Raw genomic sequence first — 23,951 nt, 5'->3', positions numbered from 1 at the left:
TAGCATTTACCGGTTTGTTGCCAAAATCAAAATGCCCCAAAACCCTTGCCTGCGCCCCGCAAGCCTCCCACTCTGAGAAACGTCCAAGGAAGCTTATCTTAGCAGTTCATTCTAAAACCATTTCCGAGTATGAAGGAGATAAAGACTCCAGCCCCGCACCCTTTCAGAGCCTGTTTCATGATCAGAGGAGAAACCTCCGGCTTTCATCTCCTCCGGGCCGGCGGGGCAGGCGGCTTGTTTATTCCCTCGGCGGAGCCGTTTCCGCGGGTGCCAGGGAGCGCTCCATCCGCCTGGGGGACCGGGTGCCCAAGGTGGGCCGGGGAGGTAGGAGAGCACGGACAGACAACAAGGGGCGCAGAGAGAAGGCGCACGGGACCCATGGGAAGAGTGCGGAGGGGCGCAGGGAGAGGGTAGGGAGAGGACTCTGGCGTGCAGGGAGAGGGTGGGGGAGAGGGCACGCGGGGTGCAAGGAGGAGGCTGAGGAGAGAGCTCTGGGGTGCAGGGAGAGGATAGGGAGAGGGCACGCGGGGTGCGGGGAGAGGATAGGGAGAGGGCTCTGGGGTGAAGGGAGAAGGTGGGGAGAGGGCTCTGGGGTGCAGGGAGAGGGTGGGGAGAGGGCTCTGGGGTGGAGGGAGAAGGTGGGGAGAGGGCTTTGGGGTGCAGGGAGAGGGCTCTGGGGTGCAGGGAGAGGGTGGGGAGAGGGCTTTGGGGTGCAGGGAGAGGGTGGGGAGAGGGCTCTGGGGTGCAGGGAGAGGGCTCTGGGGTGCAGGGAGAGGGTGGGGAGAGGGCTCTGGGGTGCAGGGAGAGGGCTCTGGGGTGCAGGAAGAGGGCTTTGGAGTGCAGGGAGAGGGCTCTGGGGTGCAGGGAGAGGGTAAGGGAGAGGGCACTCGAGGTGCAAAGACGGGGTGGGGGAGAGGGCTCTGGGGTGCAGGGACAGGGTGGGGGAGGGGCACTCAGGAGAGGGTTGGAAGGGAAGGCTTACAGGGTGCAGGGAGAGGGTGAGGAGGAAGGGCTGGCCCGCTCAGGGCTGGGGAACCACGGGGGTGTCGTCAGAGGTGAGCTGGGGTTTCTTGGCCAGCGCTGGTGGCCAGGCTGAGTGGAATACAGGCCGGGCAGAGTCCATTCCCTTTCTTCTTGGCCCTCTCTCCCCATTTCACTGAGGTGTTCATTTTCTCCATAGGCGTTGGTTTTCAGGTACATTTGACGCCCTAAAGAATTTACATCTCACTCCAGCATGTCATCCCTTTCAATAGACGACCTTTACAGTGCAGGGTGAGCCCAGAGGAAGTCACAGCTGTCAAACCTAGCCCGGCCTCTGTGGCCTGAGTCATGGCAACCTGGTGAACACTCCCACGCCAGGCCTCTGGGCTCCAACTTTAGTCCCCTCTGGAACCAAGGGCAGGTGCCCTCAGCTGGGCAGGAGGCCTAAGGGGTAGGTGGAGCATGGCCTTCACCTTCACACTCAGCCTTTCCCCTACACCAGCCAGGCCCTTCATCCTTCTGGAGCCCCCTAGATGGGGAAATGATAGGGCCTGGGTCCCCGCGGCATGTGTTCTCCATAGCCTGGAAGCAGTCGCCAAGCAACCCTAACAGCCAAACAGAGATGGAGATATCTGTCTCCATGAAGGCAGTGGAGCTCACCAAGCCTGGGCCAGCTCAGCCCCAAGCAGAGGACTTCCCTGCCCCACACTCTGAGGCTGTTATCAGTCAGGAATCTGATCTCTGGTCAGCTTCCAGGAGAGGCCAAATCACAGGATTCTAGCTCCAGCCTTGGGAGGCTGAGCACAGGCTCCTTACAGGCCTTCTAAGAAGCACTCAGTCAATGTCAGGCTGGTCTTTTCCCGAGCTGCTGAGTTGAAGTGTAGTAGGGAGTAGGAGAAGCGGAAGGACAGGGCCCCTTAACTCCCTCTCAGCCTCAGTTATGAAGACTGTCAAAGTGACAGCAAACCATTTTCTCCTGGCCCCCTATGTGGACATTGGCTTGGGGGAAGCCAGGTCTACCCTCTGCTGTTGCCACCTACAGTGATTGCAGGGAAATAGGCTAAAGGCAGGGCACTGGTGCCCTGCCTGCCCAAGCACGGCCAGGGCTGCCCCATTTTGTGGCTGTTTCTGTAGCAGTTACAAAATGGTGGCCTGGAGGGGACAGGATTCTTGGTCTTCCCCTAGGGAAGGGGGGAGGTGAGGCAGCTGCTGCCCTCCCCCTCTTCAGCTTTAGGCCACCGGGGGAGAGGCTCAGCCAGGAAAGAGGGTGGTGCAGGCTCCAGCTGTGCCCCCAGGCTGGGCAGGGGGCTGGTGAGCAGGAGGCAGGATTGGGTTCCTGAGCCCTCTCACTTCCCCCATTCCTGGAGAGGGGGTGGGGTGGACATTTGAAAATGCTTTCAATTGACATCTGAGACAAATTCTTCCACACGGTTTATAAGTCCCTAGACTTGCAGCTAGAACTTCCCTCCTCCCTCCAGGCACGCACACATGCACACATGCGCACTCCACAGTGAACTCATGCACATGTGCTTGTGCATACACATGGTCACACACCTCCCACATCCCTGACCCACTGCAGCGGGCCTTTCCTCCAGCAAGGGAGAGGGCGTGCAGACTGGGGCTGGGCTGGGGGCTGGGCTGGGGGTAGAATTGAACCCTCCACCTCAGGGTCCTGGCCTGGGCTTGCTGTATAGTCTGCTGGCTTGGGGAGGCCTTGATCACTTCTGGAAGCCCTGCCCTGTCCAGGTAAGCTGGTACCCAGTCATCTGTTTGAGGTGTCTAGAACAGTATCTCTTGAGGGTCTCATACTGTCTCTCAGCTTAGTGAGGGGCAGAGGACATCCTGATGGCTTCCCCAGAGTGGACCGGTTGGGCACTCTCCCAGCTCAGAGGAGCTGGTTCCTGAGCTCTTAGTGTCTTCTGTTCAGTTTGGACCCTGCTTCTCTCGTCTGTAACACCTTCATGGAGATCAGCTAGGAGGGGACAGGGTTGTCTAAGGAGGACTGTGAGGAAGTTCTGTCTGTCCCCTCTGGGGAAGTTCAGTGTCAGGGACCTGGTGACCAGAGGAGGGAGCTGTGCCCCTGCAAGTGTACGTACATGCTGTTGTATGTGTGTGTGTATGTGTGTGCGTGCTGAGGGGTCTGGCGAAGCCCCTCTCTGGAATGTTCCCTGAGCCTCAGAGTCCTGGACAGTCTCAGTATGAGCTGCAGGAAAACTGTCTGGTTTTTGACAAATCCCTTTCCATAGAGGTAGGTCACACCACTGGTTTGTGGAGGGAGGAGTGCAGTGGAAGTCAGTGGTAATAGTCATAAATGGACTCATTTAATGCACACAGCAACCTACGAGACAGGGATAAGGTAGCTCCTCAGCCCACTTTAGAGATAAGGCAGCCAAGGCACAGAGAGATCCAAGCAGGTTGCCCAAGACCTCACAGTCAGTGCTGGGGCCAGGCTGGGGCCCGTGGCAGGGTGGTTCTAGAATCCGTGCTCTTCTCCACGAGGCTTGTGGACTGACTTCCCCTGATCCCCAGGCTGCGTGCGCAGGCTCAGGTGAGGCGATCACAGGGATAAACACCTCTGCTAAACACACTGAAGGAATCCAAAAACTGGCAGCACACTCCTGTTTTCCTGTGAGTTGGTTTGAGGCCTGAGGGTTTCCACAGAGACATGAGCCAGGGAAGACATCTCATTGATTCTAGAAGCAGCTGAGGACTTCCAGGTGATCTGCTCTGGCCTCCTGTCCCAGCACCCCAGAACTTTAGTTGTATATGGTCTGGCAAAGGACAGGAGTAAAACTAAGGCAGCCAGGTTGGTACGGAAATCCTCCCTCATGATCCTGACCAGGGTCTCTGCGCTTTAGCTGCTCACAGCCATTAGGCCTCAATCTTAGGGCATTATGGGGGAGGAGGAATTGAATTTTGGAAACCATGTAAACCCTTTTCCTAGACACACAGACTCACAGCTGCAGGGGCTCTGAGAGAGTGGCTAGTGCAGCCCTCTCCTTGTGCAGAGGGAGGCTGAGGCCTGAGGGAAGTGACTTACGCAAGGTCACACAGGGGCCTCTTGCTAAAGGGGCAGTCCCTCTTAAAGCCTTCTGCCCCCTCGCCTACTCTGTGCCGTCTCTCCTGGTGCTCTCTCCATGCCTCCGCCTTACCCCTTGGCTTCTCCCAGGAGGATGTTCCCCAGCTACAAGGTAAAAGTCACAGGCATGAACCCCAAGACCAAGTACATCCTGCTGATCGACATTGTCCCTGCGGATGACCACCGCTACAAGTTCTGTGACAACAAATGGTAAGAACCTGGGATCTCGCATCACCAGCCTTCCCTCAACAGCTCTTTCCACTCACCGCGCCCATTCCCACCTGATGTTTGGTCTAGGACTCAGCAGTTAGTCCAAGTGATTGCCTGCATCTGCAGCCTCAGGAACGGGGCCTGCAGAGTCCAGAGGCGGCAGAGTCGCAGATGTCTGCACACCCGCTGCAGTTGGGGCTGAAAATGAGCTGCAGTGTTTGGGTGTTTGGTGGATTTCAAGGGTCTGTGCTCTCCCCACAACTGTGGACAAACAGGATTGGTGACTGTGCTGTGGGGTGACAGAGGAACACCAACACTGGGCAGATTTAGGCTGTGGCAGTGCCGCACTGGGGAGGAGGATGGGAGCCCTTTTCTTGGGGGCCTTCGATACTCCATAGTTAGGGTCCCGTTACCCGGTCTGTGGCGTCTCTCTCCTGTTTCTCCACTCACTTCCTCTTGGGCTGGCTAAAGAGGCCTCCCTCTTTAGCTGTGTGTCCACCATCCAGAGTGAGTGGGCAGCTGCCAAGTTGTTGGGTGATAGGGCCTTTTGGCAAGGGTCTAGGGGAAACAGGTGGGTTGAAGGGCAAAACTGAACTTGGACAGGGTAAATAAACACTGGGCTACTTTTCCTGAGGCCACCTGTACCCTGTCTGCCCTCAGAGCCCAGGACGGCGCTCCAGGAGAGCTGGTGAGAGGGGGAATGAATCAGCAGCGGCCAGGACATGGGTTCTGTGGTCGGGGGCTCAGAGGGCCGGTAGAGAGTGGGCTGAGGAGGCAGGAGTCAGTGGCTGGGTGCTGCCCAGGGCCATCTTTCTATTTCTCCTCTCTCTGGGCCAGATTAGCATTCAGAGCAGGCTGTGACTGACAGGAGAGCTACCGATTAGTTTCTTACCATTGTTTTGGGAGCAAACAATTTGAAAGTTGTCTAGGTCCTCTGAGAAGCTCCCTCCAAAGAATATAATTTATAACATTTTAAAATTGTAAATATAACACATACACAGAAGAGCCTAAATCTCCCCACAATATATTTGTAATTGGCCCCATTCCTTCAAGTAAATAATCACATTTCTCTGTAATCTCCCTTTCTCTTTCCACTGTAGTAATGGAAAAGAGGTTCAGAATTGCTCTCCCCTCCTCAGCACTCTCTCCTCTGTCCCCCGCTCCTACCCCCAAATTCCTAAACTGACTGTGTGACAGGCCCAGCAGTGATTTTCCCTCAGGTCTGTGGGGATTTGCTCTCAGAGGGCACAGGGGGTCTGGGCTCCCACAGACCCAGGGTAATCCGCTGCTGTGGCTCTGTCTGCTCTGTTGGCAGGATGGTGGCCGGGAAGGCTGAGCCCGCCATGCCAGGAAGGCTCTATGTCCACCCGGATTCTCCTGCCACTGGTGCCCACTGGATGCGGCAGCTGGTCTCTTTCCAGAAGCTGAAGCTGACAAACAACCACCTGGACCCCTTCGGCCATGTAAGAATGGGACTGCCTGGCCTTGAGGGGAGTCCTGGGCCAGTGTTGGGGGTTGGATGGGCGGGAGTGGGGATCTGGAGAATCCACTCTCGGGATCCAGCTCTAGGGTTTGGGACTTGCAGGGCCAGTTTGTGGAAGGCGCACAGGGTCTGAGTCCCACAGTCATAGTCCTTCACCTGGTACATACTGGCTGGGTTACTTTGGGCAAGTTCCTTAGTCTTTTTTGAGCCTTAGTTTCCTTGTCTAGAAAGTGGAGAGTACCATATGTACCGTTCATGGTTGTGAGAATTAAATGAGAGAATATGCACAACGCCCCTTGCACATAGAAGGCTCTAAACAAGTGGCAACTATGACGAAGACAAAGATGATGGACCAACTCTCTCAGCTTTGGTTTCCAAAATTTGACCTTGCTGGAGCATAAGACAAGTAAACCTTCTTGAGAAAGAGTTACTGATGAGTTCTGAAGCCTCTTTTTGGCGTGTATGTCTGCCTGGCCTGGCAGCTGCCTGCCCTCTGGAAGGGAAGGCCTTGCTCTGGCTCCTGTGTCAGCTCCTTCCTGGCCTTGCCTGGGACCTGGCTCTCACAAGAGAGAGCCCCAGGGATGCTGCTGCTGATGCCCCATCCAGGCTGCTGAAGCTCATTCTTTCCCCATCTGGCCCTGGCAGGCCCACTAAATGCTTTTTATGTGGAAATGTTTAGCTCAAGTGTGTGGCAAACAGAAGTCTGGGGACCTGGTATTATCGGCCAGGGCCTCTAGGCTATCCACAGTTACCCTGGGTGGGGTGGAGCGAGGGTGCAGTAGAGGCTCCTGGATGCGGTTGCCCGGGCTGCACACATAACACTCAGGGTGTGGGTGGTGGTGGGGGAAGCAGGGTCGGGGGCATGCAGGTATGTGCCTCTTTTATGCCCCAGTTCTGTTTCTGGAGAGCTGTGTACAAATCAGAATTCTGTGAATCATAGTTCCTCATGGAAAATGCCAGCAATGCTTCATCTCTGATTGATTGGTATGTGACTGGCAAGCAGCTCTTAGTTCTAATTTTCTGAGTGTGTTCTGCTCTCTTCTGAGTCGTTGGTGATCAATAAACAAGCAACTAGGAGAATGCTTAATTAACATAATTAACTCCTGACTTCTCTGTTTTGCAAGCAGCATGGATTTTCCCACGCAGGACAGGCAGATACCGTTGGGTGTGTGGCAGAGACTAGTGGGTGTGCACAGTGGGATGTACTTGTGCAACCCCGACCCCTCACATGGCAGAGACAAGCCACCGATCCAGCAGGAAGGGTCAGGCAAGCCCTGACCTCCCAGAGTGCAGGGCCTTTTAACTAAGGGGCAAAGGGACCTCCCAGGTCTTACTGGCACCATCCTAGCCAAGACTTTGCTCCCAATCGCCTCCCACCTGGCCTCCTCTGCTTGGCCAGGCTGTGGCACCAACCTCGAAAGCTTAGTGAGGGCCTCTGTGGTGGGAGGTGGGGAAGCTAGCTAGCAGGCACGTCTCTGCCCACAACTGCACACACAGCAGAGCCCGGGGGACAGACCACTGGGGTGAGCACAGAGCCTGGCAGGAGCTGGATCTTTAGGTGAGTGGTCAGCTTCCTCTGGGAAGAATTTTGGACGTGCAGCTTGCCATCCTGGTCCTCAGCTGCAGGTGTGCCTCAGACGGCTCTTCCACCTCGGCGAGCTCCTGCAGAAAGTGGCAGGGGAGGGAGTCAAGTGGTTGAAAAGCTGGACTTTTTAGGAAGTGAGAGAGAGACCTGGCCTTCATAGCCCAGCAGTAGGTTTTCCCAGACTGGCTTGCCTCCTTGGTGGCTCTTCTGGGGTCCAGGAGGGGTTTGCAATAACCCTGCGTGTAGTCTTGAGTCTGGGCCAGTGGGGCTGCCTGATGGCTCATGCTGATGAGGGTGCCCCTGTCTACACTTGCCATGCTTGCCAGTAGGGATAGTCCCTCCTTGGTGGTAGGGATATTCCCCATACTAACTCTCTTTCTCCCCGGAGGGTTGGGATGCAGAGCCTCTTCCTTCCCCCTACCCCTGCGTTTACCCAGCATGCTCAGTTTACTGGTTACAACACCCCTGTGGGGTGGCGGGGCTCAGGGAGATAAGGTGATTGTCTCAGAAGCTGAGAGTGAAGGAGCAGTGCTTGGACTCACACCTTCTGATTCCTAGACCAGCACTCTTTTGGCTTCTCCACCTGTCTTTCTGTACCCAGGGCTTGAGCTGTCTGTCTTCAGCTATTTGGAGTATCACTGGAGAGGGAGCAGCCTTTGAGCATGCAGGCAAGGACTGTGGAGAATGAGCTAACTTCCTAGATTTATCAGGGTGAAGTGGCCTGTTTGGACCTTGGCCTTCTGCTTCTTGGCCTGTCCGATGGGAATGGTGAGCTCTGCAAGTCACCCTTCTTGGTTTCTCAGTGTAGGAGCCTGGGACAGAGTGATCTCGTACTGTGAACTTCTCCCAAGCAAACCCTTCCTTCTGCACAATGCACCTCCATAGTTTCAATTTCCCTAAAAGCTTCTGGACCTCAAGGAACTTCCTCCAGCCAAATGGACTTTGCACTTTCCCCTGGGGTCTCACAGTATCTCAAGGACTTTAGCAGCTGCCTCCCGTTTGCAACCTTCCCAAAGGAGAAGGATCCAGGGTCCAGATGAGGGCTTGGGCCTGGCAGCCTGTCCTACATGGCAGGTGGGGCCCCGGAACAGGGACCTTCAGACCACAAGGCCACATTTTCCAAAAAGACAGGACTGGGTTCTAACTAGAAAACTCTTTGTGGGTTTTTGCTGTGAGTCCAGCAAAGCCCTCTGTTCTTGAGAGGTAGGTTCAGGGTATGACCACTGGGGTCTGGGAGCAATGCCAAGGCCAGAGGACAGGCAGGCAGCAGGGGCAGAAAGGATCAGGGGGCTAGGGCAGGACTAAGCTGCCTCCTTATAGTTCCAATTCAACTCCACTTCTGTGGTTCTGCTGGCTACAGAAGCTGCCTGCCCATCTTCCCCTTCTACTTGTCCTGCTCCCAGCAGAGTACTGGGCCAGGCGACTTCAGGAAGTTGAGGAGGGTGTCATGGGGGTAGGGCCTGTGTCTTGTGGCAGGACATGGAGATGGCTGGCACATGGGTCTTACTTTTTTCTTGATCTGGGGTCAGGGAGGGGCTGGCGTCAGTAGGCCGTGTGTATGTGTGTATGTGTGTGTGTGTGAAGGGGATGGCTGTCTTCACCACCATTTCTTTTCTTTTTTTTTAGAGATTGGCACCTGAGCTAACAACTGTTGCCAATCATATTCCGTTTTCTTTTCTTCTCGCCAAAGCCTCCCAGTACATAGTTGTATATTCTAGTTGTGAGTGCCCCTGGTTGTGCTACGTGGGATGCCGCCTCAGCATGGCCTGATGAGTGGTGCCATGTCCGTGCCTGAGATCCGAACTGGTGAAACCCTGGGCCGCTGAAGTGGAGCACGTGAACTTAACCACTCAGCCATGGGGCCGGCCCCTCACCACCTATTGTGTCTCAGATTGCTGAGAAGGAAGGTCAGGTTATGACTTCTGACATAGTGATTCTAACTGTTCCAGAGGCTGAGTTTGCCCCTGGCTAGGGGTGTGGTCTGCAGCTCCTTGGCCACAAAGTGGCACATGCATAGTCCCCTCAATGTGCTACTTCCTCCTCTGACCACATGCCTCTTCATCTCGTTAGTTACTCCTGAGCCTTGGGATTCAAGCTCAAATGCCCATTCTTCAGGGAGACAGTTCAGGGTCCCGTTGTATGCTCTCAGAGTACCATGCACCTTTCTGTCCTAGTATTTACCACAGTTAGAATTGTATACTTATTTGTCAAATTTGTTCTTGAATAGGAAATGCATTCACATAGTTTAAAAATAAACCCATGAATAAATAAAAATGTCTGCAATGAGACGTCTCCCTCCACTGGTTCCCCAGTCACCCAGTTTCTTCCAACCCAGGCCACAGGTAACCACTGTTACTAATTTCTTTTTGCATATACATGCAAGCAGAGTGCAGAATCTCAAATCCCTTCTTTCATATGCAAGAAATGGCATCCTATAGACTCTTTTTGCACTTTGCTCTGTAAACATAGTGTATCATGGAGATCATTCCATTCACATAGAGCTTCCTTATTCCTTTTTTACAGCTGTGTAGAGTTTCGTTGCCTGATTGCTCCATAAATTACGTAGCCAGTCCTTATTGAAGGAGTTAGATGTTTTCCTACAGTTTGCTCTTTCAGTCAAGCTTGTATGTATGTCATTATACACCTGTTCCAAGTCTATCTGTGCAATAAGTTGCCTGTTTGAAGGGTATTTGGATTTGTAATTTGTAACTGTGCCCTCCATTGGGGTTGCACTGATGTATATTCCCACCATTGTTGTAATCTCCCCAACATGATCAGAAAGCAAAGTTTTGGATTTTTGCCAGTTTGGTGGGTGAAATCTAGATCTCAGTTTAATTTGTATTTCCTTTATTTATTTTTTATTTTGGGAAAGATTCGCCCTTTGCTAACATCTGTTGCCAATCTCCCTCCTTTTTTCTTTCCCCACAAAGCCCCAGTACACAGCTGTGAATAGTTGTAAGCCCTTCTGGTTCTTCTATGTGAGCTGCCACCACAGCATGGCCACTGACAGACGAGTGGTGTGGTTCCATGCCCAGGAACTGAACCCGGGCCACTGAAGCAGAGCGTGCTGAACTTTAACCACCAGGCCATCAGGGCTGGCTCTGTATTTCCTTTATTATGAGTGAGATTAAGAATCTTTTTAACATGTATTTCCTCTTCTGTGAACTGCTGTCCTGATCTTTTGCTCAGTTTTCTCTTGGATTTTTGATCACTTACCAACTCTAGGAGCTTTATAAACTGGAAAGATTTAGCTCCTATCTGTGATATGAATTACACATGTTTTCCCAGTTTGTCATTTGTCTGTTGATTTTGTCTATAGCAGTCTTCCTACATAGAAGTTTTTGATTGAATGTATTTGTCTTTTCCTTATGGATTCTGCATTTTGAGTAATTGAAAGCCCTTTTCCACTCCTTACTTATAAGGGAATTTTCTTGTGTTTTCTTCTAGTATTTTATGGGTTTGTTTTTACATTTAAACCATTGATCCTTTTGGAATTTATTCTGGCATTTGATATGAAGTGTGAATCCAACTCTTTTTTTTTTCTTGAGAGCCATCCAGTTGTCCCAACACCAATAATTGACTAGTCCCCTTTCCTCCCTGTTTTAGGATGCCTTGTTTCTGTACACTAAATCCCCACATGAATTTATGTCTGTCCACGGGCCAGGACCATAACTGTTGAGACTTCATAATAGGTGTCAGTGTCTGGCAGGGCTGTTCTCCCCCACTGCTCTTCTTTTTCAAAGTTTTCTTGGCTAGTCTTGTGTATTTTTTCATGTAAACTTTAGAATCAGCTTGTAATGTTGAAAAAGAAACTTATTTGTATTTTTATTAGAATCCCTTTAAATTATGAATTTTCTTAAGGAGGATTGATAGGAATGTTTTTCTCTTTTTTGAAGTCTGCTTTTTGTCCTTCAAAAGCATATTCAAGTTTTCTTTGTAAGCTCTTGCACATTTCTTGTTCAGTATTTCATCTCAATTGTTACTATCATAAATGTACTCTTTCCGCCACTACGTTTTTTTCACCACTGTTTTTGCTTGATTTTGGATTACTGTGTGACTTCCCCACTTGATAGGAAACTGTGAGGTTTTTAATCACCGCTGTGTTTTAGTCCCTGGCCTTGTGTCTGGAAGAACCGTGGGTGCTGTAAGCAGTAAGGGAAGGAGTGAACCTGCGGAAGGGGTGGTATTTAGACAGAGAAGGCACTTCCTCGGCCAGGGGCTGATGTTTCCCCAAAGCTTATGCTGTTGACTTGCCAGTGGAAACCCAGAACTATTGATCTCCCTCTTTTCCTCCTTTTCTCCCACATTTGCTGAGTCCTGACATTGTGCCAAGCCCTTGCTGGGTGCTTTGGGAGATACAGATGCCACACACAACTCCAGATCAGGCGCGGCCCTCCCCAGCTAGGTACAGGTATGAGCTCAGGCTCGGAAATTAGTACCAAGTCTGGTTCTGCCCCCCAACAGCTGTCTGAGGTTGGGCAAATGTCTTCACCTCCCTGAGGTTCAGTCCCTCGTCTGTTAAAATGAGGCTAATAATAATGCCTACTTTACAGGGATGTTGTTAAGATTAATTATATGATGTGTGTAGAATACTCAACACATAAGGTATGCTCAGTAAACATCGACTATTCTTGTTGTGACTATGAGAGAAGGCAGGAAGATTTCTGGGCCCCTGGGTTGCTGCTCTGAGAGTGAGGCCTAAGACCTATCTGGCCAAGGCCTCTTGAGTCAGCTAATGGGCTGTCTGACTCAGTTCTAGTTTGGATTTTCCTTAGAACAATAACCTATGTCTCTGGGTCTCAGTTTCTTCCTTCTTTTTTTAAGCTGCAGATCCTGTCTCCTAATCTCTTTGCAGGGCTGGAGAGGGTAAGAAGGGTGATGGAGAAGGTAGTCTTAGAAAGTGATATTATGATGCAGGGGAAAATCTGGTTTTAATATACGACAAAATAGATATTAGGCACATTTTTTGTATGGCTAACATCCAGATACGCTGTGTTCTAGGATAGAAAATAGGGCCTGGTGAATCCTTGTCCCTTGCAGTGTTTGGTTGACACCTTATCGTTAATTACTGAGCTTGTTGAGTGCAGCGTGTGCTCTCTCAAAGGCCATCTGGAATCTTCTCAGGGTTTTGTCTCCAAGCAGCTGTGTGTCCTTGGGCAAGTCATGTTCCCACTGCAAGCCTCCTGTTCCTCATCTGTAAAATTAGAAGGTTGGACTAGAATGATCTCTAAGGTCTGCCTCTCCATGCCCTAATGTTCTGTGATTCTAATGTAGATAAATCTGGGCTTTATTGGCAAAGCACACTACGGTGTCTCTTGAGGAGATGGATGTTTGGCCCTATTGCAATTGTTAAAGGAGAACAGGCATCTGAATTGTAGCCAGAACATAATGAATCCCATTCTGTAAAACAATGATGACGGGACCGGTCACGTAGTGGGGTTTGGTGACGTGGCTGGCCCTTACAGCCCAACATCCTCTGCAACAAATATAAATGTGAGACTCTGGCAAAGTAGTTTAATGCAGTGCCTGAGGAACTTCTGAGTAAAGCCAGGTGTGTGAGTCACTGAGCTGATTTCCTATTCTCCCGGGCTGGTGGGACTGAGGCTCCGGTTTGTATTTGCATTGGTTCAGTGGGTGGGATTTTCTTCCAGACACCTGTCCAGGTTTCAGACTGTCAGAGCCGGGAGGGGTGTTTGGGACTACTTAGTCAAGACCTCACTTTACAGATGGGTACCCCAATGACTGAAGGGGAAGAGCTTGCTCAAGACTTACAGCTGGTGGGCAGAGAGCCATAGAAGCTTCTAGGCCCTTCTTGACTTCTCTGTGGCTGGGATTGCACTCCCTTAGTGACTCCTACCTGCCCCTACAGTTCTGGCAGTTTCTCTCTTCCCAGGTTTCCCTGCCAGCCTGTCTGGTTCCCTCCCTTAGAAAGTGTGTTTGGCAATCTCTCCACTCCAGTCATCAAAAACCTTGTCTGATGGGCTAAGGAGTTTGGCCTTTATCTCAAAGGGCAAGAGGACCATCAAAGGCGGCATTATGAATATAAGACATTTATTGAGCCCTAAACACTGGCAGGGGTGGTGAGGAGACATGGGAAGCAAGAGAAGGAAATACAAAGAGCCCTGCCTTCAAACAATGTGCAGTCTTCCTGAGTGAACCAGAAAGTTCTAAGCAGGGGAGAGACCTGATCTCATGTGTAGCAGGTGGGAATGGAGAGAAAGTAGATAGTGACAGGGAGGAGGCTGTCCCCAAACCCAGGAGAGATGCTAGGGCCTAAACAGGGCTGCGCAGCAGAAATGGAGAGGCTTTCGTTTTACAGATGGAGTCACAGGACTTGCTCACTGACTGGACTTAGAGCTGGGTGACAGTGAGAAGCAGAGCTGACGATGCCTAGGGCTCTGGCTGGACTGTTACAGCCCGTGACTGCCCCAGTGGCAGAAGAGCAGTGTGGGTGCTGCTGTTTGTCCTAAGGTGTCCTTAAGGGGCAACAGAGCCTCGCTGTGCAGGTGTCTGCGAGTTTGCTTTGGGTTCTGTGAGCCCATTGTCTGTGTTCTCCCGTTGTGCCCCTACCCCAGGAGAGCTGGAGTAGCCAGGGGCTAGTCCTTCATGCTGGGGAGCTGGAGCTGTGAGTGCTCACAGAAAGACTGTCTGCTCAAAAATCACTATTTTTGACCTGAAAAATGCCTTAGAGGTTATTTTGTCTCTAGTGAGTAAAGAAAGACAAGAGAGGAGGGGACAGAGGGTTTGTGGTCATGGCCCAGGTCTTCCCACTCCTGTAACCCTGCCTGGTACTTAATAGTTTCTGTTTTGGGGTAAAGGAGTTTGGAGGTATAAAAGGAATAAAAGATATGGCCCTTTCTCTTGAGGAGTTTACAGTTTAATTGAAAGGACAAGAAGAAATGGGGAGTCACTAGGAAGCAGCAGAACAGCCCAGTAAACAATGCACGGGGAGGGAGTTTCAGAATCCGGAGTTCAGAGTAGGCCCTAGTAATCCAGGAAGGCTTTCTGGAAGAGTTGGGCCTTGAGATGATAGGCCTAGAAGATAAGAGAGAATGGGAAAGGACGATCAAGACAGCAGAGGGAACTGCATGTGCAAAGATGCAGACAGGAATCTGGGGGTTCCTGGAGGCATCTGGGCCACCTCCCAGGTACTCAGTTGCTGGGTCTTCTGGGAACTTAGGTCCTTTGTTGGCTCCTGCAGCTTGGGGAACAGTGCAGGGTGACAGAGTCACCTAAAGGGCCTGGGAGGTGTTTCCCAAGACCCAGCTCCTCTCCCCTGGAGACCCTTCCCGGGCTCTTGGAAAGGGACCTTCACTGACACCTCCCTGGGCAGGACTTGTGTCCTTCAGTCCCACTCTGAGGTTTTTGTCTGGCCAGCCCTCAGTTGGGCAGTGAGTCCCCAGCAGCAGGACCTGGTTTAGGGTTTGGGGAGCTCTGTACTTGCCCCACGAGGGTCCAGAGGTTTATCGCCGAGGGCTGAGCGGGGAGTGGCCAGTGCAGAAAGCAGAAAAGCTGGTTCCTGCTGGACAGAGTCGCCCAGCTAAACTGAGGAGCTCAGGGAAGGCCAGAGCCCACAGCCCGGCTCCTGATGCACCCATTCCTCAGCTGAGCCTGCTCTCGGGGCCAGCCCTGTCCCCAGAGTGTGATGAGAGCAGAGGCTTCCCAGACCAAGGTTTCTGCCCAGGCTCGCCATGGAAGAGCCTGGCCTCTCGGTGAGCACTCTGGTCACGCAGGGGTTAAATCTTTTGCTAAGCTTTAGCACCAGACCTGGTCCCTGGGAACCTGAAAGGGTGGGAGCCAGCAGGGCCAGCCCAAGGATGGGGCACTCCCAGGTGGAGAGAACTGAGCTCAGAGGGGAACGGCCCTGAGGGCCGGCTTCGCCCAGCTAGGACAGGAGCCAAAGGGTTAACAAAAGCAGCAGTGCTGATAAAATGCCCCAAATTCCTGGTCCTGCCTCCAATGGGGAGGGCGTCTGGCAAATGTCAACGATAAAAAATACACTTTAATGGCACCCGATGCAGCCGCTACCGTGGGGCGCAACCGCATGAAGCAGGTTTGGAGCAGCCACTACTGTGTGTCACTCCCAGGACCCCAGGGCTGCACCTCCTTGGCTCATCATCTAAGCTTTGTTTGTTGGGATGACCTATCTCCCCAGCTCCAGGAAGCCTCAAGGGCCCATGGGTGCCTGGGGCTTCTGGCCTTCTCCGGCATTATTTTAGGAACTTTACTTGTTTCCTTCCCTGGTACCTTGAACTCTAGCCGGTGATAGAGTTTCCCTCCAGGCTGTGAGCTGCCTCGGGCAGGATGCCTCTGGGTGCCCTGCTGAGCACCCGCTCCCAGGCCTCTGTGAATGCAGAGGGACAATGAACGAATGAGTGCCTAGATGAAAAGGGTCCGACAGAGTGCTTCATCTTTCTCAGCTCTCCCCCCAACCTACCCCCCATATTCTGCAAACCCCTGGGCTGGGAAGCTCCTTTTGTCGCTGACAAATGTGAGAGGAGGGGGCTGAGCACCCACAGCAGGCGTTTCTAGGAATGGCAGTCACACAAAAGTGGTGGGGAGGGAGGGAGCAGGGGGAGAAGAGGCAGGAGAAGAGAGGGAGAAGCAAGAGGAAGTCAGCCTGGAGGGGGAAGCCTGAGGGAGGTAAGTTTGTATTAGGCTCTCATTTTCCAGATATGAAAACTGAGGCTCAGAGAAGTCAGTGACTTGGTTGAGGTCATGCAGTGAGTCAGTGGCACCCTGGGCTTTTGCCTACAACTCGGAATTCCACAATTGCACTGTGCTGAGTTCGCAGGGGCTTTTAAATTATTAAGGACTTATCCTGAGTTCTTTATTACCACAGGGAAGCCATCTGTAACATCAAGGAGGTCCTGGGATCAGGCATTAGTGCTGGAGAGGAGAGGCTAAGTGGGGACCATCTGAGCTGAGTTTGGGGTCCAGGGGCCTGGTTCTTCAGGTGAGAGCTTTAGGACCTTTCTGGGCTCAGTTCTGGTAGTCAGGCCCTGGAGCCTGGGCTTTTAGGAGAGCGAAAGCCATTCCAGGGTCAGTTGAATGAGGTCAAGAATGAGAGGGTGTGGACCTGGAGCTAGAATGAGATCCTTCTCTTCCAGATCATCCTCAACTCCATGCACAAGTACCAGCCGCGGCTACACATCGTAAAGGCTGATGAGAACAACGCTTTTGGCTCCAAAAACACTGCCTTCTGCACCCACGTGTTCCCGGAGACCTCTTTCATCTCTGTGACCTCCTACCAGAATCACAAGGTATAGCCGCAAACCCCATACCCCGCACCACGATTACCACTCGGGCATTTCCGTGCCATTACAGAGAGGCAGGAGGTGAAGCCCCAGATGCAGCAAGGCTGAGGCAGGCCCACTGCTGGGACCTGAGGAACCTGTGACGGACGTCCCTCAGAGCAGTGAGATATCAGATAATGAGCAGGAAAGGATACCAGATCCTAACTCTCAGGCACAAAGCACTTAAGGTCTCTATTTTGGGGAACGGACAAAGTTGGTAACTAAAAACTGGGAGCGTGGAGCTTGCCCTGTGTCTTGAGTGTTAGGTCCTTTCATTCTACAATTTTCTTCTCCCTGGTGGGATTCAAAGGTCAGATTCTGGCAGAGAGAAGGGGAGGGAGTGGGGAGAGCAGCTCTGGAGCTCTGTCAGCTGCATGGGAGCAGGGAGACTTCCCAGGCTGCAGTTGGAGAGGCCTGGGATGTCCTGGCTGGCCTCCCACTCTGCTACTGGCTCTCCCCAGCCTCACCATCCCAAACTGCCTCCCACTCCCTGCCTAGGCCACTCTCCCCTGCCTCTCTGCCTTTGCCCGCACTACCTTTCTCAGGGTGCTTTCCACACTGTGTGCACTGGGACAGGTGAGGTGAGTGGGGTCATTGGGGAAAGGCCATAGGCTATGGCAGATTTTAGGCAGAAGAGTGACTGAGTCAGGTTTGCATTTAGAAAGGTCACTTAGAACCTGATGTGACAGTTGCACTGGACAGAGGCAACACGGGTGGAAAGCTGTTACAGGCACCCAGGAGAGAATGATGATGGACTGAAGCCAGGTGGCACAGTGGGGTGGGAGAGCAGGAGACTGCTCAAGTCCCCAGCAGGCACAATGGAAGGTCTGCAGCAAGTAGGATGGATAAGAGCCAGTGACAAGCCAGATGTGAATGGCAAGGCCAAGGAGGACCCAGCAAGACTCCTGGCTGGCCAAGGGCTGGGGTGTGCAACTTCCCCAGACTGAGCCATGAGTTCTGAATGTGCCTGGGGGGCGGGGCAGGAGGGCCTGAGGCCAGCCCAGTCCTCTAGCCCAGCAACTCTACTGTGTGTCCTCTCCTGACAGATCACACAGCTGAAAATTGAGAACAACCCTTTTGCCAAGGGATTCCGGGGCAGTGACGACAGTGACCTGCGTGTGGCCCGGCTGCAGAGGTGGGGCTGCCCTGGTCTAGGGGTGGGATGGGCAGATGGGGTTCAGGCATGTGGTTTTGGTAACCCTCAAAGTGTGCTCACTCTCTTCCTGTCTCCTTCTGACTGTCCTCCTCACCCTCCAGCAAAGAATATCCCGTGATCTCCAAAAGCATCATGAGGCAGAGACTCGTCTCCACCCAGCTCTCAGCCAAGCCCGACGTTAGCCCCCTGCATGGCACCCACCAGGCACTCCAGCACTACCAGTATGAGAATGGGGCTCATATGCAGTTTGCTGCAGCTGAGCCACAGGACCTTCCCCTCAACACCTTCCCAGCCCAGAGGGACTCAAGCCTCTTCTATCACTGCCTGAAAAGACGAGGTAGCTCTCTCCTGGTCTAGAGGCCCTCAAGGGTCAGAGGAAGGGTGAAGCTGTCCCCACAAACACTCCCCACTACACATGTGAGCATGCATGGGCACACACACACACACTACTGCTTACTTGTATGGTCCAGCAGAGAGAGCCTGAAGGGTCAGGGCCTATGCCAAGCCCAGTGCAGGGATGTTGGTTCTTGCTTTTAATGCAGCCTTCAGAATCCTCAGAGCTTATGTCTTTGGTGTCCCCAGACACCATACCTCTCCCCAGTTCCAAGTGTTGCTTTGCAGCCACTGCTTTGAGAGCCTCCATGGGGTAGACAGACAACACAAAATCAGCGGGCTCTGCCTCTCAGCAAGGAGGAGGCTGAAGCATCACAGTCCAGAGACTTTTGGATTGGGGCTGTCATTTATCAAAGCAACCTCAATTCTAAAACAGGGATGACCTAGAGTCATGAGTACAGGCTCTCCACGTCATTGTACCAGGATCTGCAAAGGCTTCTTGAGAGTGGAAATTAACTTTTGTGGATGTAGATTGGGAGTCCACATCCCCAGTGCAGGCATCAGAACCATCTGTGCTGGCTTCTTGGTAAAGCAGAGGAGCCCTGAGCTGGGAACTCGACCATCTGTGCTCTGGTGCCGGGTCTCCATTTCTCCATCTATAAAATAGGGATAATCAGTGTTATCACACCAGAAGACCACAGAGGGCCACTAAAATTCTCTTGAGATTGAGTGTGGGGACTTTTGCCTGCAATCCAGAATGTTCTCTCAGCCCAGTTCCTAGGGACCAGCCAGGCAGAGCTCTGAGTTACCTTGCACCAATCCCATTAGAACTAATGACTTAGAGCAGGGGGTTGGCAAACTGTGGCCCTTGGACCAGATCTGGCCTGTTGCCTGTTTTTGTTCGGCCTATGAGCCATAGAGAATGGTTTTTACATTTTTAAATAGTTGAAAAAAATCAAAAGAAGACTATTTCATGATATGTGAACATGATATGAAATTCAAATTTTAGTATCCATCAATAAAATTTTATTGGAACATAGCCATATGCATTTATTTACCTATTGTCTATGGCTGCCTTCATGTGACAACAGTAGAGTTGAGTAGTTGTGACAGATACCATACGGCTCACAAAACCTAAAATATTTACCATCTGGCCCTTTGCAGAAAAGGTTTGCTCACTCCTGACCTAGAGTGACTGGGCCACTTTCCAAGTCGGAGGGCTTAGTGCTCTTGAGAGAAAGGAGGAATTTGGAGAGACGATGGAGTAAAGGGATGAATGAGGGATGCACAAGAGAGCTGGGTGAGGGGGGCAAGTTCCTCCTCATCAGGGAAGATGCCTCCAGAGGAGCCAAGGGGAGAGGCAGGTGCAAACCTTCAGACTTGGCCCACTCCTCCCCCAGGCCACCCTGCCCTGTGTACACACACGGCTCTCAGAATGAATCCCTAGAGAAAACAGAAGGAGGGAGGCTAGGATAAGCCACTGGACAATTGTTCTTAAATTTGTTGAGTGGGTTGCTCCCCAAGGCCTCAGGCCTGGGGCATCCCTGGATCCCAAGGGAGGACATGCCCCTCCAGAGAGTCAAGCCCTCATGGTTAAGGATGCTGAAAGACACACATACATGGTTTGGGGCAGCTGATGTAATCTTTCCCCAAACAGAGCATGAGCTTAGCCTTAGAAGTACAAGTCACCTTATACTTATTATCAACTGCATTTCTTAATTTTGTGAACACTGTTATGTTGGAATCTGTAATAACAATCTGATGGGACTTTAAATACACGTAGGGTTTACTTCCTGTTTCTAAAAGCAACAGGAACGTGCCTGTGAGTAGCTTTGGCTTGCTAAGGCCTTCCTGGGAGTTGTGGATTGAGGCAGAAACATTGTGGCTTTAATTTTCTGGCTAATTCAGACAGATGTGGCCTCTGGGCCTGGTTTGGCCTGGCAATTGCCTCCACTTTCCTTGGCCAGGGTGGGTCTAGCCTAAGAATGCCAGTGCACATTAAGGCCTCTTACCATCCCCAAGAGTCAGGGTGGCAAAGGATCAAAGCCGTATGCCGCCTGGCTAAACACATCACTCAGTATCCAGGGATGCAGTGTCCCCCGTGGCCTTTGAGCAAGGTCCATAATCTGACCACTTCTTGGCTGCTGTCACCTTATAAAAGCTGTAGCTGATTAAAATGGTTCTTGGAGTGCCATGGCAACATGGAGCAAGGGCGGGCCTTGAATGACAAGGGTAGCTGTCCTGGCATCCACCGGGGGTGTTCTGGTCCCTAGCCTGGTGGAAATGGCTCTTCCTTAAGGTTTCTTTGTCTTCCAGCAGACAGTGGCCGCCACCTGGACTTACCCTGCAAGCGATCCTATCTGGAAGCTCCCTCTGCAGTGGGGGAGGATCATTATTTCCGTTCTCCCCCTCCCTACGACCAACAGATGCTGAGCCCCTCCTACTGCAGTGAGGTGACCCCAAGAGAAGCCTGTATGTACTCAGGTTCAGGGCCCGAGATTGCTGGGGTGTCTGGGGTGGACGACTTGCCCCCACCCCCACTGAGCTGTAACATGTGGACGTCAGTCTCACCATACACAAGCTACAGCGTTCAGACAATGGAGACTGTGCCTTACCAGTCCTTTCCCACGCACTTCACCGCCACCACTATGATGCCTCGGCTGCCTGCTATCTCCGCTCAGAGCTCCCAGCCACCAGGAAACACCCACTTCAGTGTCTACAATCAGCTCTCCCAGTCTCAGGTCCGAGAGCGGGGGCCCACCGCCTCGTTCCCCAGGGAGCGCGGCCTCCCTGCAGTGTGTGAGAGGAAGCCGCCCTCTCCACACTTGAATGCTGCCAATGAGTTTCTCTACTCTCAAAGCTTCTCCTTATCCCGGGAGGCTTCCTTACAGTATCATTCAGGAATGGGGACTGTAGAGAACTGGACTGACGGATGACTGCCATGTCTCAACAGCCCCAGGATCATGTTAATCCAGTATTAACCTCTGTGGGTGGCCTGCACTACCGAGAAACACAGGAAGGTATTTCAAAGGGTGGCGTGTGTGTGTGTGTGTGTGTGTGTGTGTATTTGGAGAGCATCTATCTTCTGACATACAGTTGATGCCATGACAAGGGAAAAAACGCAGTTATCTAAGAAGTGATTTTGGCTGCAGGACCCAGATCCATTGTTATCTGACATCTCTTGACATGCCCACGAGTGGGATGGAGTGGAGAGTTCATGTGAGTTATTTAGAGGTTTTTATACTATTATCGTGATTTACTCAGGGGCCAGGTGACGAGGTCTGTCCCACAGGGAAAGTTGGGGAAGATTCTCCTCGCTGGGGTGGGTGGGCTCTCTGCACATCTTAGAGTTCCTGGCCTTCTATTTGCAGGGGAGCTCAGAATCTTGTTTTGGGAGCAGGAAGCCTACTCTTTTGGCTTCTGGAGATTCTGTGAGACTACTTGCGAGGTGGGCTCAGCTAACCCATGAAGAACGCTCTGAGAGTAGAACTGACTGTTCAGTGAGTGGCCTAGAAATTGAGAGTAGAGCTGACTGCTCAGTTAGTGACCTGGCAATTGATCCCTGGAGCTCTGAAGTCTGACTTTTAGAGAGGGTCATGTGTCAGGCGCCACCTGATGGGTATTTAAAATTTTTTTCCATAAGAGGAGGGAAAATGCAACCAATTGCATCTCTGTCATCATTCAGGTTTCCTTATAGAGTCCAAAGCTCTTTCCCTCAGTTCCCGACGTAGAATCTCTCACTCTCTCTGGTGTGCAAGACTCGGACTCTCAGGCACCATCTGCATCCTACGACTGGCAATTATGAAACACACTTTACCTGGCAACATCCCCAGGAGGCCGCATTGGAGCTGCTGCCAGGCATCCACAGCCTGTTCTGCTCCCAGAAAACCCTCGCCTCTGCAGCAAGAAAGCCCAACAGAAATAAAAACGAGAATTGAGAAAACATTCATTTCTTCCAGTAAATTCAGCCAATGAGCTCAGAGGAGCGAGGATAATTCTTCTCCAGTGAGGTGCTCTGCTAGTCCTCAGCTCTTTAGCGTTGAACAGCACCAGACCAGCCACGTGGCTGGTGTGAACTCTGTAATCGAATTTGGGAAATCACTAAACTCTTTGCATGCTGAATAGCTATTTATATATTATATATAAATAAATAAATAAATATATATATATATCTCACAAATGCAGGCCACATGTTAAATTCAGCTTTGCTTTTTTACAAATGAATAAACTTAATAAAATGAACGTTGGAGGGGTATTTGGAAAGACATCTATTTAAGTTTTTATTACACGTTTGATATTAAAAACTAAGAATGGTTTAGATAAAACATAATAAATATATATATAAACACACACACACTACAGATTAAACTTTATTAGAAGACACGTTAGCTAACAAGGGATACGGAACTTCAAGTGTTGTGTTATATAGCATGGACATTTTATTTTACATATCGGAACATAAAGCCATTTTACAACTGTGAAGTGTGTGGATGCTCTTTACTACTGACTTGCATTTCTCGGCTCAGCAATGGTCTCTGCCTCCCTTTTGCTTGTATTTTTTCTCAAGGGCCAGGTGGAGTCCTTAGTGCCTCTGAGCGTTTGTACCACGGAGACTCTCAGCTTAGAGTGAAGTAATTTAGGACCCATGGAGCAATGGTACCTTTGATCTCAAGCTACTCCCCAGATGATGGTGTGGGTTCCAGGGCCCACAAAGACCCCAGAAGGGCAGGGCAGGCAGTACGCAAGAATCTGTCACCCTTTAGTTATCACACAACCTGGTGATTTGGGGGAAGAGGTCTCACAAGTAGGGAATTGTTCGTGGGATTCGTGCAGCTGCTTCAGACAGGAACTGAAGAGCAGCTTCCAGTCAGAGCCTGGGGCTTCCTGGAACAATCAGATGTGTGAGCGCATCAGCCGTCTGCACCTAGAGAGGAGGAATCAAAGGCTGGCAGAGCCCTCCACTTGCCTATTCCTCTGCCAGTTCCCTGGAGCTGGCCCACAAGATGGAGTAGGTAAAAAAGAGATGAAATCCAGTCCAGGTCACCCTAGTAGATTAGAAGAGAAGTTGGTGTTGGAAGATGCTGTTGGGTCTCCTTCCTTACAGCCCTTTGCCTCTTGTTCCCCCTCCGGTGGTTCCTTTTCCAAAGCTGCTCATTGTCATCCACCATCTCCGCTGCAGGCTGGTCTAGGAAGCGAAGAGAAGAGAAGGCAAGCGTGAGGGGTGCCCTTTAAATCCTTGTCCTCCTCAGGATTAAGATGAGATTTCCTGCTGAGTAAAAGCTCAGCCTTGTCTCTTGTTTCCCCAGAGCCCTTCCCTTGGGGCTCTAGGGTTGCTCTCTGGCCAGACTTCTTCCTGCAGAAGGAGGCCAAGTTCCTTCTTCCCTTGGCTGTTGGTTTTCCACCTTGGGCTTGTTGGTCCCAGAGAAAAACTTAACTGAAGCTGGCTCAGGGGACAGGGAAGGGGGCTCTTCCTAACTCACACCTGCTCTGCTCTTTTCTTCCTGGGTGAAGACTGCATTCTGGGATACTCCACGCCTTTTAGAACCCCAGGGAGAGGGCTGGGAGCTAGAGGTGGGTTCCCGGGCTCTCTCAGGCCCAGTTACCTGAGTCAGAGGTAAGGAATGCTGCTTCTTAAGGGATATTTTGCCTTTAGGCAGTCCACAGCTTCCTACCCGCTTTCTGGGAAGCATGAGGTCCTTGGGCTTCCCCACCTGGGCATGGCTTGAGCAGGGCCTGCAGTGGGATTTGTGGAACTTTCCTGCCCCTCTGAATCAACAAGTCAATAAAAAGGGGGCACATGGGATACCCTGGAACAAAGGGCACCATTC

At 51.7% G+C, this 23,951-nt stretch overlaps 1 protein-coding gene across 5 annotated transcripts in view; it reads left to right on the top strand.

The window, feature by feature from the left end:
- Nucleotides 1-22,605, top strand: part of TBX4 (T-box transcription factor 4) — a 32,407-nt gene extending 9,802 nt beyond the window's left edge. For 3 of the 5 annotated variants that reach the window (XM_023652941.2, XM_070226387.1, XM_070226389.1), the window contains 6 exons: nucleotides 4,151-4,270; nucleotides 5,586-5,733; nucleotides 16,449-16,601; nucleotides 17,681-17,769; nucleotides 17,892-18,127; nucleotides 20,443-22,605. In XM_023652941.2, the coding sequence (XP_023508709.1) occupies nucleotides 4,151-4,270; nucleotides 5,586-5,733; nucleotides 16,449-16,601; nucleotides 17,681-17,769; nucleotides 17,892-18,127; nucleotides 20,443-21,059 (1,363 nt within the window). In that variant the 3' untranslated portion in view covers nucleotides 21,060-22,605. Of the gene's footprint in view, nucleotides 1-4,150; nucleotides 4,271-5,585; nucleotides 5,734-16,448; nucleotides 16,602-17,680; nucleotides 17,770-17,891; nucleotides 18,128-20,439 lie in introns of all 5 variants that reach the window. The other 2 variants (XM_023652940.2, XM_070226388.1) reach the window with 1 other exon arrangement.
- Nucleotides 22,606-23,951: the final 1,346 nt, after the last annotated feature.

Source organism: Equus caballus, chromosome 11 (genome assembly GCF_041296265.1).
Source record: "Equus caballus isolate H_3958 breed thoroughbred chromosome 11, TB-T2T, whole genome shotgun sequence".
Classification (NCBI taxonomy): Eukaryota; Metazoa; Chordata; class Mammalia; order Perissodactyla; family Equidae; genus Equus; species Equus caballus.
This window is presented reverse-complemented; position numbering and strand designations above follow the sequence as displayed.